Source organism: Lissotriton helveticus, chromosome 10 (assembly GCF_964261635.1).
Source record: "Lissotriton helveticus chromosome 10, aLisHel1.1, whole genome shotgun sequence".
Lineage (NCBI taxonomy): Eukaryota > Metazoa > Chordata > Amphibia > Caudata > Salamandridae > Lissotriton > Lissotriton helveticus.
In genome coordinates this window covers 65,001,944-65,019,223 of record NC_136071.1, presented here as the reverse complement: position 1 = coordinate 65,019,223, position 17,280 = coordinate 65,001,944, and the positions used below count along the sequence as shown (strand labels likewise).

Sequence of the window (17,280 nt, the reverse complement as noted above, 5' to 3'; positions counted from 1 at the left end):
TGCGTGGAAACGGACTCTGTTGTTGAGGTATTTGGGTCCGATGTTGTGGAGGGAGTTGTAGGTGTGGGTGAGGATCTTAAAGGTTATTCTCTTCTCGATGGGGAGCCAGTGTAGGTCATGAAGGTGTTGAGTCATGCTTTCGTGCCAAGTGGTCCTGAGAACGAATCTGGTTGCAGCGTTCTAGATGGTTTGGAGCTTGTGGAGAAGGGTCTTGGTGATGTCAGCATAGAGGGAGTTTCCGTAGTCCTGTCTGCTGGTTATGTGTGCATGGGTGACGGTTTTTCTGTGCTCGTGGGGGATCCATTTGAAGGTCTTTCGGAGGATGTGGAGGCAGTTGGAACTTGTGGAGGCAACATCATTGAACTGGCGGATCATGGTGAGTGAGGGGTCAAGGATGACGCCGAGGTTCCAGGCGTGGTCTGTCGGAGTGTGGGGCTCCAGTGGGTGGAGGACCACCAAGTGTCATCTCATGCAGAGGTCGAGGGCCCCAGGATGACGACCTCTGTTTTCTCCGTGTTGAGCTTCAGGCACCTGTCCTTCATCCAGGGAGCGACATCTCTCATTCCTTCCTGGAAGCTGAGCCTGGTGTCTTCGGGTTCCTTCATGAGGGAGAGGATGAGCTGGGTGTCATCGGTGTAAGATACTATGTTGAGGCACAGGGTCAGACTGATTTGCATATAGCCATGTCTGAAATGGGGTGGCTGAGTGGGCTAAAGAATGGTGATGGATTAAACCCAGATCAGTTGACTGGGGGTGAGTGTTTGATTTGCTCAAACGCTCCGTCCATCATCCCCTTTTGTATCGCTTAGATACTATGTTGAGCCCATGCTGTCTGACGATGGTGGCGAGGGGGGCCATGTAGATGTTGAAGAGTGTGGTGCTGAGCGATGATCCATGTGGTACTCTGCAGTTGATCTCAGTGGATTTGGAGATGAATGGGGGAGTCTGCTCCTATGGGTTCTGCCGGAGAGAAAGGATTGGATCCAGTGGAGGGGTTTCCTTGTATTCCGGCATCATTCAATAGAAAAACCTGATTGTGGTATTAATCCTAGGCTACTTGGCGCTTATCAGTGGAATTCACACACGTAAATTAGATTCACAGAAAAATATATGAGACGTGCTGCAAGGTGTAGAGAACCACCAAAACTCTACAAATTATGAGCCTAGAGTCAATATACAAATATTCGAACTCCTCAGCACACGTCAATTTTTACAAATACAGGTTTCCCTATTATGGTTGCAAGACATTCAGTTAGTGAAGATCATACAGGCAAATAATCAAACATTTTCTTCTAGTATATTTGTCGGTTTATTTCTTTGTTCTTTACTTTTTGTAGTCAATACAGCTGATGCAAACACGTGTTTCATCGCTATTGGGGTGTCTGTTCCCGCAACTCCTCAAGGCTAATGCTGCAATTCCGTAGTCATTCAAATGTGGTGATACTTCCAACCCACATTGGGGTTCAGTTCTTGCGACGCGCCCACTCAATTCAGTGAGGATTAATATCTCCCTTGTGTGTTCATAGTTCATGTGTCTTATCTTTCTGTATTCCACACGGCGGCACGGCGCTCCGCGCGGTAAACAAGTAAGTTTACTTGTTTACCGCATGGGCGCGTCGCAAGAACTGAACCCCAATGTAGGTTGGAAGTATCACCACATTTGAATAACTACAGAATTGCAGCATTAGCCTTGAGGAAGCTCTTTTAGGGCTGATCAGAACTTCGGATACGAGCGTTTTGCTGGTCTGGACTTATCATGGTCCATGACTCTAATAACAGATAGCGGTGGTTTTACTACGACCCCTGTAGAACTTTGAGGAAAAAACGTATTGGACCAGTTGATATCTATTCACAACTGGGTTACAGGTTGGTGGGACGTCAGGAGTACTGTATTTTATAGAAGTGACTCGCCTTACAATATTTCGTGATCGCATGAGTCTATCTGAACTCTACTGGAAGTTCGTCTGCCTGGATACTTGATTGGCTTTATGTCCTTGCAGTGTGGCCAATCATTTTTGTTTTTTCTTGATTTATGTACAAATTGGCGTATGCCTACAGGGGGACGATATATGAATGTTGAGTCTTTATTAGGATACAACCGTTGCGGACCACAGGACAGTGGACTGCTATCTTTGCCTTGAAAAAGTCTTTTAGACGAAACACGTGTCAGCAAGTCCTGCGCTGGGAAGTTTCAAGAATACTATTTGGAATAAAGATTATCAAGATTACTACATGGCTTGGATCCTTATATTTTGATCAATATTATTGCTGATGATGTTGTTTCTGTTGGGTTGGAGTGGGTTTTATGAATACCCATTGATTGTGACACCTGTTTACTGACTTATTAGTCACTATAGGTGTGCTGTCCGAGCCCTTTCTTTTGTGTTGTGGCTTCATGCACACGTTGTGTGCTATATACATCCTTGGGTAGTGGGTGTTGTTAGGGCAAATTGAGCACCCATTTTCTAACTTTGATTATGTTATCTACTACTTCTACGTTCTTACTATATTACTCATTATTGTGAGGCTAACAAATGTGCAGACGTTTCTCTATTTAGAGAATGCTACTACCCACTCTTTGTAAAAATGTGGGTCTAAAATTAGTATTCCCTGTCCAACAGATCATCACAAAGGTTTTTGAAATATTACCTTTTAGTCCTAGTTTGGCCATATAAATACCAAAACAATCAACTAGCCTCTGCATCCCTAACGGGGTACGGGACATCAGGACTGCATCGACGGCATACATTAATGTTGGTATGGGCCTCTTACCCACTTGTGGAAGGTCCTGGCACTCTTTCCCGAGAGTACTTCCCAAGTCGTTGATATATAATATAAACAGAAAAGGTGCCAGCACGCATCCTTGTCTCATGCCCCTTCTCACCCTAAAGTGCTTAGTGCATTCCCCTCCCACCCCATTGGGAATCCTAGTATTTGCTCCCACATCAAATTCTCTCAGAAATGAAACTATTGTGTAAGAGTTCCTTGGCGTTGGTTGAGTTGGTGTCGATTTTGCTCTTGATGAAGGTCCGTTGGGTGTCCCTTATGAGTTGGAGGTACCCCTTCAGGGTGCTCTTGTGGTTGTTATGGTCTTTTGTGGTTTTCTGGAGATCCATTGGTGAAATTCTTTGGCTGCGGAGTTGGCGTCGGTGGAGGTGATGGGTAATTACTCCAAAGATATCCAACAGCATCACACACATGTTCGAGTAGGAGAAGTCCTGTCTTGGTTAACAAAATATTCAATGTACACTAAAGCAGAAAAATGTGTACATTTAAACAGATTAGGTGCTAGGCTTTAAAAAGCACTCCTACGACAGTCAAGGAAATGCAAACATTCCCAGGCTTAGCAAATTCGAATCTACATTTCAATAAATAGTTTTGCTCGATTGTGAGGCCAATCAAATTGGTTTGCTCTATCATTGTTATATCTGATGCTTCAGAATTTTGCAATTGGATTTGTACTGTCATAGAGAGATGCAACAACAAAAGCTGTGTTTTTTGGTGCATTTTACTCCAACTGCTTACCATTTCTAAATGCAATTATAATATCTATCACAGAAAAGATACTTTGATTAAATAGGCATTCACACAGTGTCAACATTACCTGGAAAAGCAGTACAAGAGAACACAGTCTGAACAGACCAGAAACCCCTTTGATGTTTTTTATCTTGGAGGTTTTTGAACACCAGGCATGTGAGATGAGTTTGTTTGTGTCCTGATGTTGATACAAAGTTATCTGTATTTATTTTTCTAATTTTTATTTTCCGGAGTTTTATATAGCGCAAACTTGACCTGAAAGTATTGGATATCAGAGCGCTTTACATAGCACCAGTTGTGTTACATGAGGACACATTCATTTTTGTTAGGCACAGGGAGATTAAGTGACTTACTGAGAATCACAGGATGTTCATCTTCATTGCCGGGACTCGAACCCAGTTCCCCAGAATCGAGGTTGACCACCCTAGCCCTTAGGGCAACTCATTTCCCTATATACCAGGAGATAGATATGACAAGGCTGATTCATTGCCTAGACAGTGGTAAGACAAAGAAGAAACGGTACCTGCTCTTAATACCTAATTGGATGCTACTCAAGAAAGAGAAATTTTACATCAATTAATGAACTAAGTCCATATCAAACAAAGACAGATGAATGATGAACAATTTCTACAGAAAGATTTGCAAGATGTAGGGCCAGATGTAGGTAGGCTTTTACCGGGTGGTAACGGCCGAATTCGGCCGTTACCACCCGGTAAAAGCAATTTGACATGTAGGTCCCTGTAATTTACAGACTCGGTAAATTTACCGGTAGGTAAATTTACCGAGTATGTAAAATACCGAGTCGGTATCATTACTGATTCCGGACAATTGGTATGTAGGTGGTACTCTTCTGAGTCCCACAAGCAGTACCACATCGGTATTTTACCATCAAATACTACTTGATGGTAAAATACCGTTTCTGGTGTGCATGCACATGTGTGCATGCACACCTATGCCATATGACAGGCAGACCTGCCCTTAGGGCAGGTATGCCTGCCACATGGCACCCGAGCCTCTTTTGGGGGTGCCAGAGGGTGTCAAAGTGACACCCCCTGCACCCTTGTGACAGTCGGTATTTTCCGATGTGGTAAATACCGACCGGTATATGCCCAATCAATCCTATGGGCTTCAAAGCCCATAGGAATGCATGGGCATTAACTGGTCGGTATTTACCACATCGGAAATTACCGACTGTTTCCGATTCGGTAATTGCACATCTGCAATTACCTACATCTCGGTATTTTTATTTTCCGACCTCTTAAATACCGAGTCGGTGTGACTCGGTATTTAAGAGGTCGGTAAATAAAAATTACCTACATCTGGCCCGTAGAGAGGAGGAAGCAGAACTATACAGGAAACATTCCTTTTATTTGCCTCATTGGGATTTGCAATTTCAAAACAGGAAGTGGTGCCACAATTCTCCCAATATAGAACACAATGGGCCAAGAAAAATGTAAGAGTTACTACAAAGGTACCTGTGGTGGCCAAATTAGTTCAGATCTGTTAATGATAACATAAAGAAATGTTAAGTTGACACTAAGGCAAAAACAGATAAAGCTAAACCTTGTTTTTGAATAACCATTATCACAAGGGTTTCATACCCTGCTGGTGGCAAATTATGGGAATTTTTGTACCTCTGAGAGAATTGTTAACAGCTTTAAAAATAGCTCATCAAGGTTTATGGATTAGCTGATGTTATCCTCACTGACTAAGAAGCCAATTGTTTTTTAAAAAGTGCTAAACACCGTTGATGTCAACAACTTCCATTTCTACTGATGGCGTCCACCAGGCGAGCAGATACCATATTCGGAGGAAATACTTAGAGCAAATCCTCGGTCCCTGTGAATCCGAATTTCTTCAGTTGTTCCAAACTTTTCAATAACAAAGCTGCGGACGGAGTAGTCGTGTCCTCCCCTTTCATGTAACAAAGCCTAGACATGCCACTGAGGACACCATACAGCGTTCCTTTAATAGGTCTCCATAGCGGTAGCTGTTTCGGTCCACACATTATATTCAACCTTTTGCATATCAGACAATGCAAGTATTGAAATTGGTGCATGACATACAAGTGGATATATTATGACCTGCTGATTAAATATACAGGCAGGAAATCATGGACATTGCCAGAGACAACTTTAAAACTACGCTCTTGACATTAGAAATCAATCCAAGAACTTCACGTACAAGACTTTCACTGTATTTTAAGTTTTTTAGAGGTCATAAGAACCTAATACGCAATAAAAGGTTTTATATGATATACATATATGGCGTCCTGATGAAGGCTCCAAGCCGAAATGCGCGTTGGATCCAACAATTCCAGAGCCATGCCTAAATTAATATGTTCCTTATCCCAACAATTAAATAGGATTCGGTGAAATATTTTGATCAATGTTTAATGAATTTCAGACACAAAAGATATCATTGTATTCTCTATCTAAAAACACTGATTCCTTGTCTAGAGCAATTGATGAAATTAAATGTCTAAACATTTTTTAAATACAGAGGTCATCATTACCTCGCGCATATTTTGTTGTTTCTGTTCTTAAATAACATCAATATGTGATTATTGTATAAAATAAGAATAAAAAATACATATTTTTTTACCTAGTGGTGTATTTATTGAGTATTGTGTATGCTTTTCAGGTCCACAATATTATTTCCAACGTTCCTAAATTGTTTTGATTCCAATAACATTTTTCTTTTTATAGAGCACCAGTATGAGTTGAACAACTAGATTTTCATGGCAGAGTTTGCCCACACAATTCTTTGCACTGCCTAGACACCACTCCTTTCTATGTTATGCAGCTATCCACCCTACTCCTTCATGGCATGTATGTTTCCTACCAGAATACTAGTTTGGGGGCAAAGGTATGGCTGTGTACAACATATCTATATCTACCAGGGTTCAACCATATGTTTGCCCCCAGATTTGTTGGTCTACATTCTATCCTTAAGTTAATAGGACAATCAGTTGTTCAGTTTGAAGGTGAAACATTCTCTATTTCATGTGTACCGTATTAAACATGGAGGCATTAAGGGAGAAATTCGACTGCCATCCACATCGGTTGATGTCTCGCAGGACTGTAAGTTAGAACTATGCTTTATCGCCATATATATTTTGGTCAGATCTAGGATTTAATTTCTAGTAAAGTATATGATGCCTCAGAAAGATCCTGGGAGCTGACCTGTACATGCACATTACTGGTGACTACATTTCATTAACAGTATGCAAATAATTGAGGCCCCATCATAAGAGATTGAGGGTTGGGGTAGTACTGTCAGGAATATCAGGAAAGATTGTGCCAGTGCAGTACCCTTACCAATGCACAGAGGGATATAAACCCCACTTTATGCTCAGAAGAAGATCATTTTGATGAGGATAATAGTAGTGGAACCTAAGCAACTCCTTATTTCACAGTTGCAGACAGGATGCCTAGAGTCTCATGGATCAATGATTGACAAAAGCTCTGTGCAAGGATTGGGTTGGTGCCTGGAAATATCTCTCAGTTGTTTTGGCTTACTTTTCTTCTGTCACCTCATCACTCAGCATACGCTAGCCCTGACTGTTATTTTTACTCTCCTCAATTTCCCAATGCTGCTTGTCCTGTGAATCCCTGGCTTTCTATCATTTGTTTTCTGTTTACCTGTTTGTGTCTGCAACGTGTTTTTGATCCATTACATATTTGTGCTTTGTGGCATTGTTATCATTTCAAGATGTAATATTTGCAATCATCATGCTGACCTAGTGTGCTGCTTCACTACTTTTTGGCAGTTGTGGATCCTCCTCTTGGCCAGTTGTCTCCTGGCCTGGTTCCTGGAAGAACCAGAGTTAGTCAAAGTCTGACCTCGTCCTGTGAGATATAAATTATAAATACCTTTGATATGATATATTCAGTCTTTATTGATTTACAAAGTCTTAGGCTGTCACTTTGTCTATTTCTTTATATACAGCATACTTACAAAGTAGGGAAATGGGTTAAAAGATGTCAAAGCATTTTATTTTGTACTGGAACACTCCCAGCACAAAACCTATGCTTAACATTAGGCATGCACCTTGCACTATGGGGAACAAATGTGTATGTTAGTGCTTAACAGCCTAAAGTATGCCAGCCCAAGGATAAAAGAAGACAGAACTATATCATAATAGATATGGTGCTGTGCTGTCCTCTGCCTTTCCTGCAGTACCGTTTGTTTTGTGTTTTTTCTTATATAGCTTACTAAACTAACACACTAAAAGGTTGTGTGTTTGAAACCAGGGGTGCCTCTGTTCATTCCTACATCAAATGACACTGCGGAGGGGCTATAACTGAACTGTATGGTAAGCCGGAAAGTAAGTGATTTTGTGTTAAAACACACAGGTAATATGCATTTACCATGAAACAGATTTGCTTATTACACATTGAAGAGGGAGAGCAGTCAGCATTCTTCTCTAGCTTTTACTTATCGTCTCATTGTGACCTATGGTCAGGCATTGGTGATTGTAGAATCTGGGAAGATCTACTTTCCTTTGTGACCAGCCCTGGTTAGAATTTAGTCTTCAAAAATTCTTTGTCTATTTGTGTACTTCTTATTTTATAAATCCAAAGTTACTTCATACATCTCATTCATTATGCTCTAGTACTGTGCTAATGCGGAAAGAGTTACAAATCAACAGTAAACAAACCTTAAAGGTGAGCTCAGAAGAATATCACCAAATTCTGACCTTAGTGTACTTTCCACCCCAGTGGATAGTGCTGATGTTGATAGTGAATTGGTGACCAGCTGGGGCATTTCCATCATAGTTGCCCACCCTGCCAAAGCTACTAGTGTTGCTGGATGTCATGTGCCAGTACAACAGATCAAGAAAGGGTAGCGAGTCCCCTTTGGCATTGAAGAAAGCCTCACTTCCAGCAGAGTTCTTCATGCGGGCATTCTTCACATAGTGCAATATCTAAATACAGATGAAAACATATAATTAGGAGTGATGCTTGCCTTTTCATCTTTTTAAAAATATTGTTTGCACTAGATGAATGTCATTTAAATTTCACAACATGCCAAAGGGAAATAAATATGCTGTGGTAATGCCCACTCAAACGACAGCTACCTTTTGTTACAAAACCAGACATAATCTGACTTAGTTAAATTACCCCTTTTTGCATTTTGAAAATCAAGAATATAATAAAGATTTAGCAAAATCACAGGCTCATTAACTGTGCATGTAATCAAGGTCACCTGGTTGAAAGGTTATCAGCTTAGCCATATACAATGTACAAGTGAACAGTGGCAGGTTTGTGCCATTCACAAGCTAAATACTTACATTCATAGGGGTCTATTCACAAACTATATTTCGTAGTACTACATTTAGTGCTACTCACAAACTACAAAATTCTATTTATTAAAAAAAAGTGTGGAGGTTCCGCATCTCCAATATTTTCTGTGTGGAAATATGACCATCTGTGGACATCTGCGAACATTTACACCTGCATTTTAGTATTTGGGAGTAGAGGGGTTGTCTGGAAAATAGGAATACTTGCAACTAACTTGGAGGGATTTAAGGGGAAGTAATGTAGGGTAAGTCAGTATAATGGATTGGTTTTGGATAGGACATGCAGACACCCACAAAACATTAATGCCCACATGCATCAAGGTAAATTGCATTCGCAAACGGTGCATATCGCATTTTTCGGCCGTTTGCAAATGCAATTTCCTGATTTGGGATGCACCAACCTTTTTCAGAAATTCGCAATTTAAGAAATTGCACAATTGCGATTTCTGAAATTACGAATGCATTTAAGGAATCTCAATTTGAGATTCCTTAAATGCAATTCATCATACTTTTAGAAATTGCGAATTCGCAAATTAGAAATGCAAATTACCATGAAGTTGACCTTCATGGTAATTTAAAAAAACGAAGAAAAATGCTTTTAAATGCATTTTTCATTGTTACATGTTACACGCACATGCCCTTGGGGCATGTGTGTGTGTAAGATGTATCCAAAAGGAAATTTCAGGGGTGCAACAGGGTGTCATTTGGACACCCCTGCACCCTTGAAATTGCATTCTCAATTTGCGAATTCACAATGATGAATTGCAAATTGAGAATGCCCTCCCGTTCACTCCTACATAGGAATGAATAGGTAGAAATTCCTTAATTGCGATTCTCAATTAGAGAATCGCAAATAAGGAATTTTAAGAAATCACACTTTTTTGGCTAATTTCTTAATGAATTGCATTTAGCAATTCCTTAATTGCGGTTACTTAATTTTCGCAATTAAGGAATCGCAAAATGGCACAATGATGCATGTGGGGGTTAGCCTCTTCTTATTTACACACTGCTCTTCTAAAGTTACAACAGCCAAAAAGTACTCAAATCCGACCTGTACTGCAATACTGTCCTGCAGAAAACAACGAAGACAGACTTAAATAAAACCTTACAGGAAATAGTGTTAAAATATATTAACTTATTTTGACTTGATAAAAATAAGAATTTGTTTAATTTATTGTAAAACATTATATTTAAATAAGAAATACATATTGTATCTTTGTTTAAATTAAAATTAAACTTTACTTTAAAAATAATGTAATAGTTTAATTCTGTATGTACATTTAGAGAGTTTTAAAACATAATAAATAGATGTAGACATCTTAGGTGGGATTTTAAAAAGTGTTTTTAAAATGGTTAAATATTTCAAACTAAATTCATGGGGATGTAGCCTTTTCTATTGTCTTCTATTTTTATGTAATATTAAATAAGGTTTCCTAATTTATTTAAAATGTAGTAAACTTTATTAATGTTTGTTTTACATTTCCAATAGGAGATCTCCATCCTTTTTTTGGAGAGCTCTATCTCCATGTCAAAATTTACAACTAGCAACTAATTTTAAAGGGGAAGACATTTAATCAACACTTTGTACTAAATGTTCCCTTGTAAAGTCTGAATAGTCAAAAGTAGTACATTTACTTCAAAACGTTAGAGTAAATTTACACAGGTGCATTTACTAATGTGTAAATTTAACTTTGAGAGTATGTCCCATAGTTGTAAGGCATTGACTAATATAAGTGATAACTGGTTTCACAACAATCAATAATATCATATTTATAAAGCGTGCAGCTGCCCACTGAGCATCCCATTGCTTGAAAGTAAGCAGTTTAGCTGATAAGAAAGACACAACGCTACAAGTCGAAGAGCCATATCTTCCAGAGTCTTCTGAAGGGATCCTCATTGGAAGTGTTTTGGAGCATAGGTGGCTGGCCATTCCAAGGCCTTGGAAACTTGTTAGGTAAAGGAACAACAACCTCATGTCATCCTCATCCTGGGTGTCCTCAGGAGGTGGACTTCTGATGATCTCAAAGAACTGAGGGTATGATAATGAGTGAGTCTATTTCTAAGATATGTTGTAGCCAACTTAACAATGGCTATGAGCTAGGAAAAAGGATTTCAAAAGAATGTAACTTATAACTCACAGCAAATTCATTTTTTTAGATATGGAACTATGTATAATTTAGTAGGCTCAATTAGAGAGCATAAGCATAATCACTTCTAGATGAAATCATTGTATGCATTAGGGTTTTGTGGGTTTCCAAGGAAGTAAGTCTAAGGTCTTCCTCAATGCACACAGTAAGGAAAAACAATTTCCTGCTATGGCCAGAATTTAAGGGTGAAAACAAAGCTCATTATCAAATTTTGCCCCCCAGATTTTGGCTATATATGCTGGTTTGGGTGGAGGAAGACACCAAATTCGGTCAGCCACCAATTATTTGACCAATTAACTGTGGCTTGTCTATGGAGAAGCACTTCTGTTTTATCAGACAAGTTCAAGTTCAATTTATTTATGATTTTGGAACTCAGATTAGAGCCACATAAAAAGAAACACAAAGGATAAATCATACATTTTGAACAATAAAATAAGATATACAAATATACATAATCATGTAAAACGTCAAGTATAATCACTGATGATAGTCATAACATCCTTTAGAAATTTTAATATATATCTAAAAAACATTTTAAAAAGTTACAAATCCTGTGGCAAAACATTTCATTAGGAGGATTATAAATGGCATCCATAAATGCGGTGGCGGACAAAATGGATAGTTGTAGGCAGATTGGCCTCATCCACTTACGTCGATACAATAAAAGAGCCGGAAAAACAAAGACCACATGTGTAACATCCTGGGTGGAATTATTGCACAAATTACACATCGGGGAGGAACCGTACCATTTGGACAATACATTATTAAGTGGAAGAGAACCCTGCCTCAATAAAAGCCTAAAACGACGCACCCCATGAGGGAGGTTCCAAGTAATATAAGACTGTACTTTGTTTATCAGGCAAGAATCGATAACTGGATGAATGCCTCTCTTTGAAATACGTGCTTCACTGTCCATAGTAAAACTTAATTTCCAGGTGGCCTGCTTCAAAGTTGCCTTAAGCTGATATGAAGATAAAGTAAAAAGTACCGATTCATCCAATTGAAGCAACTCCACCGCAGTTCAAATTTTTTTTACAACTAATGATTGCTCATTTAGGGTTCCTAATAATTCTTTCTGAATAAAGGATCTTAATGTACCAGGATCACCCTTTACAAGGCTTGAGACCCAGCGCACTATCCCTGCGAGACCCTGTACCCAACTACTGCGCAGCCCAAATTCCAGCCTAAGAGCTGCAACAGAACCGGCAGAGTTAACTGAGGCTAGATTCCGAAAAATGTTACCTTCTGTTGTATTTAAAAAGCCCTATTTTCTTAAGTCGAGTAGTTCGATAGTATATAACATAGATGCTGGGATTTTAGCACGGAAACCTCTAGTAGAAGTGCGAAGTGCCTTCTGCCTGTGGATCTGTAAAGGGAGTTTAAGCTTTTACCTTGTGCCATTGATTAGCCAGACACGACACTCCTGAGGCGAACAGCCGGGAGGAAACGAGCTTTTTTAAAATTAATTGAATTGCTGAAATTAATTTTACTTGTGTACTGCACCTTCCCCTGGGCACTCCCCCCTCACCAACCAGTCCAGTTCTCCCCGCGCAGCCGATTGAAGCGCTGCTTCGGGTTAGAGAACCAAACTTGCCGCCATTTCCTCGGAAACGAGGCCACGACCCCTCACTCTGCTATATAAGACGCGCTGAACGCGATATCCCGCATTAGCCAGAAACGACACTCCTGAGGCGATCAGCAGTGGATGCGCCACCAGCACGCCGAAGGCGCGCCAAAGGCAAGCCCGTCTGCGCCCGTCCGCGCCAGAACGGGCCACGGGCCCAGCCCCCCTGCACCCCTGATCCCATCACCCATCACATACTCTGCATGTGATCTGCGACAACTCAGGACTAGTACCTCTGACCATTGTCTCCACTCAATAAAACCCAAGCAGAGTCAACGCATATGCAGACATTGCTCATACAGACTTTCTCCCCACCCCACTCCCAAACCTCGCACAACTAAAATGGCCCTGCTCAACTGCAGATCCCTTCCAAAACACAGGACTGAGATTAACCTTCTCATACTGGACAATGACATCGAGGTACTGTTCCTCACGGAAACCGGGCTACCTTATCAAACATCATGATAGACCATCAGGGCCAGGAGGCGGCATAGCAATCATCACCAAAGCACCCATCTCATGCCCGATCTTGGACAGCCCAATCCTTGATTGTGAAAACATCCACTTCTCCATCTACCTCTCCCCAGAGAATACCTTGTCAGGACTGCTAGTCTACCGTCCCCCGGGCCCTCTGGGACAATTCCCCAACTCTCTTACAGACACAGTTACCTCACTAGCATGCCTTTCCTCCAACTTCACCGTGCTTGGAGATCTTAATATGCATTTTGATGATCCAGGGAACAAAGCAGCGGTGGATCTTAAAGAAGACCTAGCCGCATTCAGCCTCTCCCTGAAAAATCATCACCCCACCCATAACAAGGGCCATCTTCTGGACCCAATCTTCTCCAATATCCTGGAACTTTCCACAACGACTCCCCTACCCATTGCATGGTCTGATCACCTCCTGATTCGTCTAAACTATCCGTCTATCACCAAACCCACACACAGCCCCCCGCCTCAGGCCCCCTCGCGCCCGTGGCACAAGCTAGACACGGCTGTCTGGAGCAACCTGCTGACAGCTTCCACTCCTATGCTGGACCCGAACCCCTCTCTGGCGGACATCCAAATTCGGTCATGGATAGAAACATCCCTAGACTCAATCCTCCCACACAAATACCTACTTAGCAAAAGGGGATCTTTCAAATCACCCTGGTTCACCCCAGAACTGCGTGAACTACGAAAACAATGCAAAAAACAAGAACGCCTCTGGAGGAAAGACTGGGCCCCCAGCAGCAGGGAAAAATATAAATCAACCATGAAACAGTACAAAACATGTATTAAAAACACACAAGCCGCTTACTTCGAAAACAAAATCCTTGCAGCTTCCAACTCCTCTAAAGAGACCTATCGCATCGTACGGTCACTCATGAAAATCCCCGAACCTCAGCCCATCGCAGACCCCACCGGCGCGAGATGCACCAAACTCGCCGAGTTCTTCTCCAAAATCCTAAAAATACTAAAAACTTTTCTGAACTTGTTCATTCACTATTTTTTCTGCCGTTTTACTGAAGCCTGGGAGAAGGGAGATTGGTCTAAAGTTGGAGGGATCCGTAGGGTCCAGATGTTTTTTTTTTTAAGAGGACGCGTACCATTGCGTTTTTCCAGTTGGTAGGAACTATCCCTTGAGAGAGGGAGGCGCTGATCAGCTTAGTGAGGACAGGGGATATAATGTGGGTGACTAGTTTCAATTTGCACATGGGTGCTGGGTCTGCTGGTGACCCGCTCTTCACTTGGGTCAGGGTGGCCGTCATCCTCTCAATGGAGATGGGGGAGAAAGCGTCAAGGCAGTGGACGTCTGGGACAGTTGACTGGGATCTAGTCGGGGGGTAAGGGGGGGTAAGGGGGATTACCCCCCGACTAGATTCACCATCCCAGTCAACTGTCCCAGACGTCCACTGCCTTGACGCTTTCTCCCCCATCTCCATTGAGAGGATGACGGCCACCCTGACCCAAGTGAAGAGCGGGTCACCAGCAGACCCAGCACCCATGTGCAAATTGAAACTAGTCGCCCACATTATATCCCCTGTCCTCACTAAGCTGGTCAGCGCCTCCCTCTCTCAAGGGATAGTTCCTACCAACTGGAAAAATGCAATGGTACGTGCCCTCCTCAAAAAACCCCATCTGGACCCTACGGATCCCTCCAACTTTAGACCAATCTCCCTTCTCCCAGGCTTCAGTAAAACGGCAGAAAAAATAGTGAATGAACAACTATCCACCTTCCTAGAAACCCACAACCTCCTCCGACAATCCCAGACAGGGTTTGGGCCTGGACAAGGGACTGACACCGCCCTCCTGGCCGTGACAGAGGAGACGAGATCCATCTTGGACGCAGGGAGATCAGTGGCAGTGATCCTCCTGGACCTGAGTGCCGCCTTTGACTCGGTGGACCACACCATCCTCCTCCACCGTCTGCACAATAGCGGAATCACTGGGACCGCTCTAGCTTGGCTAAAATCGTTCCTAGAGCACAGGACCTTCGAAGTGACTGATACCCACGGCCACTCCAATGCCTTTCCCCTTCAGTGTGGGGTCCCACAGGGATCCTCCCTGAGCCCCACCCTTTTTAATATATACATGGCCCCTCTTGATGACATAGTCTCACCATTTGGCATAAAAGTGATCATGTACGCTGACGACACCCAACTAGTCGTCTCCATCAATCAGGCTGACCAGTCTATGGAGAATCTGGTCTCCTGCCTGCAGAGCGTTTCCAAATGGATGGTAGACTCCCGCCTTAAACTCAACGGCGAGAAGTCGGAGATTATGCTCCTTGGCAACTGCGACAACCTCCCCAAGTCGCTCGCTTGGCCGCCCAGCATGGGCGTTCCCCCTACACCAAAAAACAAAATCAAGAGCTTGGGCATATGGCTTGACCAAGACCTCAGCTTTAAAACACAAGCGAGAAAGACAGCCGGTACATGCTTTGGCCTCTTACGATCAGCCCGAAAGATCCTCCCCCTGATTCCCCCCCAGTCCAGAAATATTCTCATCCAAGGCCTTATCATATCCAGACTTGATTACGGGAACGTCCTATACCTGGGCACTACAGCAACTGTGATCAACAAACTCCAGCACGTGCAGAACGCGGCAGCAAGACTTCTCACGGGGACGAAATGCAGATATTCTGCTAAACCTTCTCTAAAAGCTCTGCACTGGCTCCCCATACAGGAGCGCATCACCTTTAAAACCCTGTGTATCTCTCATAAAATCCTCCAGGGTAAAGGCCCCTCTATTCTCAAACCCCTTATCAAACCCCATACCTCTACCAGACAGCTAAGATCGGACTCCCTTTCACTGGCAAGCATACCCAGAATAAAAAGAGCACGTACGGGTGGGCGCCATTTCGCCTACAACGCCCCAAAGCTCTGGAACAGTCTCCCCATCAGCATCCGTAAAGAAACCAACCTGCTGCCCTTCCGCAGGCTTCTGAAGACCTGGCTCTTCCCCCGATAACTCCGTCCCAGGATCATTTCTAGCTGATACTATAGCGCCCTCAGGTAACTACGCGCTTTACAAAACTAAATCCAAATCCAAATCCAAATTGCTTTCCTAATATTATTTCCTATATGAGCATTTTCACTTAAGTTTCCACACACTATTTTTCCTAGGAAGACATATGCATTTACTACTTCCAATTTTTGTCCACCAACAGACCAAACATAGTTCCCAAGCTTCAACTTTTTCCTTCCCCGCATGCATATTATTTTACTTTTAGACACATTTATCTTTAAGTGATGGGCCTCTGTATATTCATGTAATACCTGCAGACGACTATTTAATCCCCTCGGTGTTAAATCCAGTATTAATATGACGTCGGCATATAGCAAACAGACTATCGATTTTCCCCCCAATAATGGGGCGATACCTTCACTTAAGGACAGGGCATTGGATAGATCAGATATATATAAAGAAAATAATAGGGGGGTCAACAAGCAACCCTGTTTTAGGCCGTTTGTTGTAGAAATAACTTGGGATAGACCTCTTTCCCCCCCATCAAGAATCTACACCAAGTGTCAGTATGGAGAGCTCGAACCAACTCCGGAAGGGTGGCCGGCATGCCGAGGTCCGATAGTTTTCTCCACAGCTAAGGACGATCTACTTTGTCGAATGCTGTGGAGAAATCTATGAAAGCTGCGTACACATTCCCTCCTCGAACTTTAACATATTTTTCAGTTATTACTTGCAATGCCGTTAGATTATCCATGGTTCCATGCCTTCGCCTAAATCCGGTCTGTTCAATTGGAAGAATTTCACCCGAGTCCATCCAGACATTGATTTGCATCAGGAGGCATTTGGCGAAGACTTTACCCACGGCATCCAAAAGTGCAATTTGTCGGTAATTGTGTGGGGCGTCACGGTCTCCCTTCTTGAAGAGGGGGACTAAAATACTCCCTTTCCAAGATGGGAGAATGGTTTTATTTGCAAAGCAGAATCTAAAGACCGGGAAAAGGATTTTACTCCACATTGCACTGTTTTGTTTCAAGACCGAGATTGGGAGTTCATCCGGGCCCATCGCCCCAGAGGAGGGCATACCCTTGATGGCCAGTTCAATATCTTTATCAGACGCACTTCAGACAACCCTGCTACATCCATTCAATTACATGAACCAAACAATTTTTATAAGAATGCTGGATACCCCAGCCTTTTCGTCAAGGAGAGAATAAGTA

The 17,280-nt window shown here is 42.3% G+C and overlaps 1 protein-coding gene across 1 annotated transcript in view; it reads right to left on the bottom strand.

Annotated features, from left to right (window-relative positions):
• The window catches only part of LOC144783918 (extracellular calcium-sensing receptor-like), a 92,428-nt gene that overhangs the window by 50,251 nt on the left and 24,897 nt on the right, over window positions 1–17,280 (bottom strand). Inside the window, exon 4 of the mRNA XM_078662654.1 lies at window positions 8,240–8,467. Coding sequence (XP_078518780.1) covers window positions 8,240–8,467 — 228 coding nt within the window. The remainder of the gene's footprint in view (window positions 1–8,239; window positions 8,468–17,280) is intronic.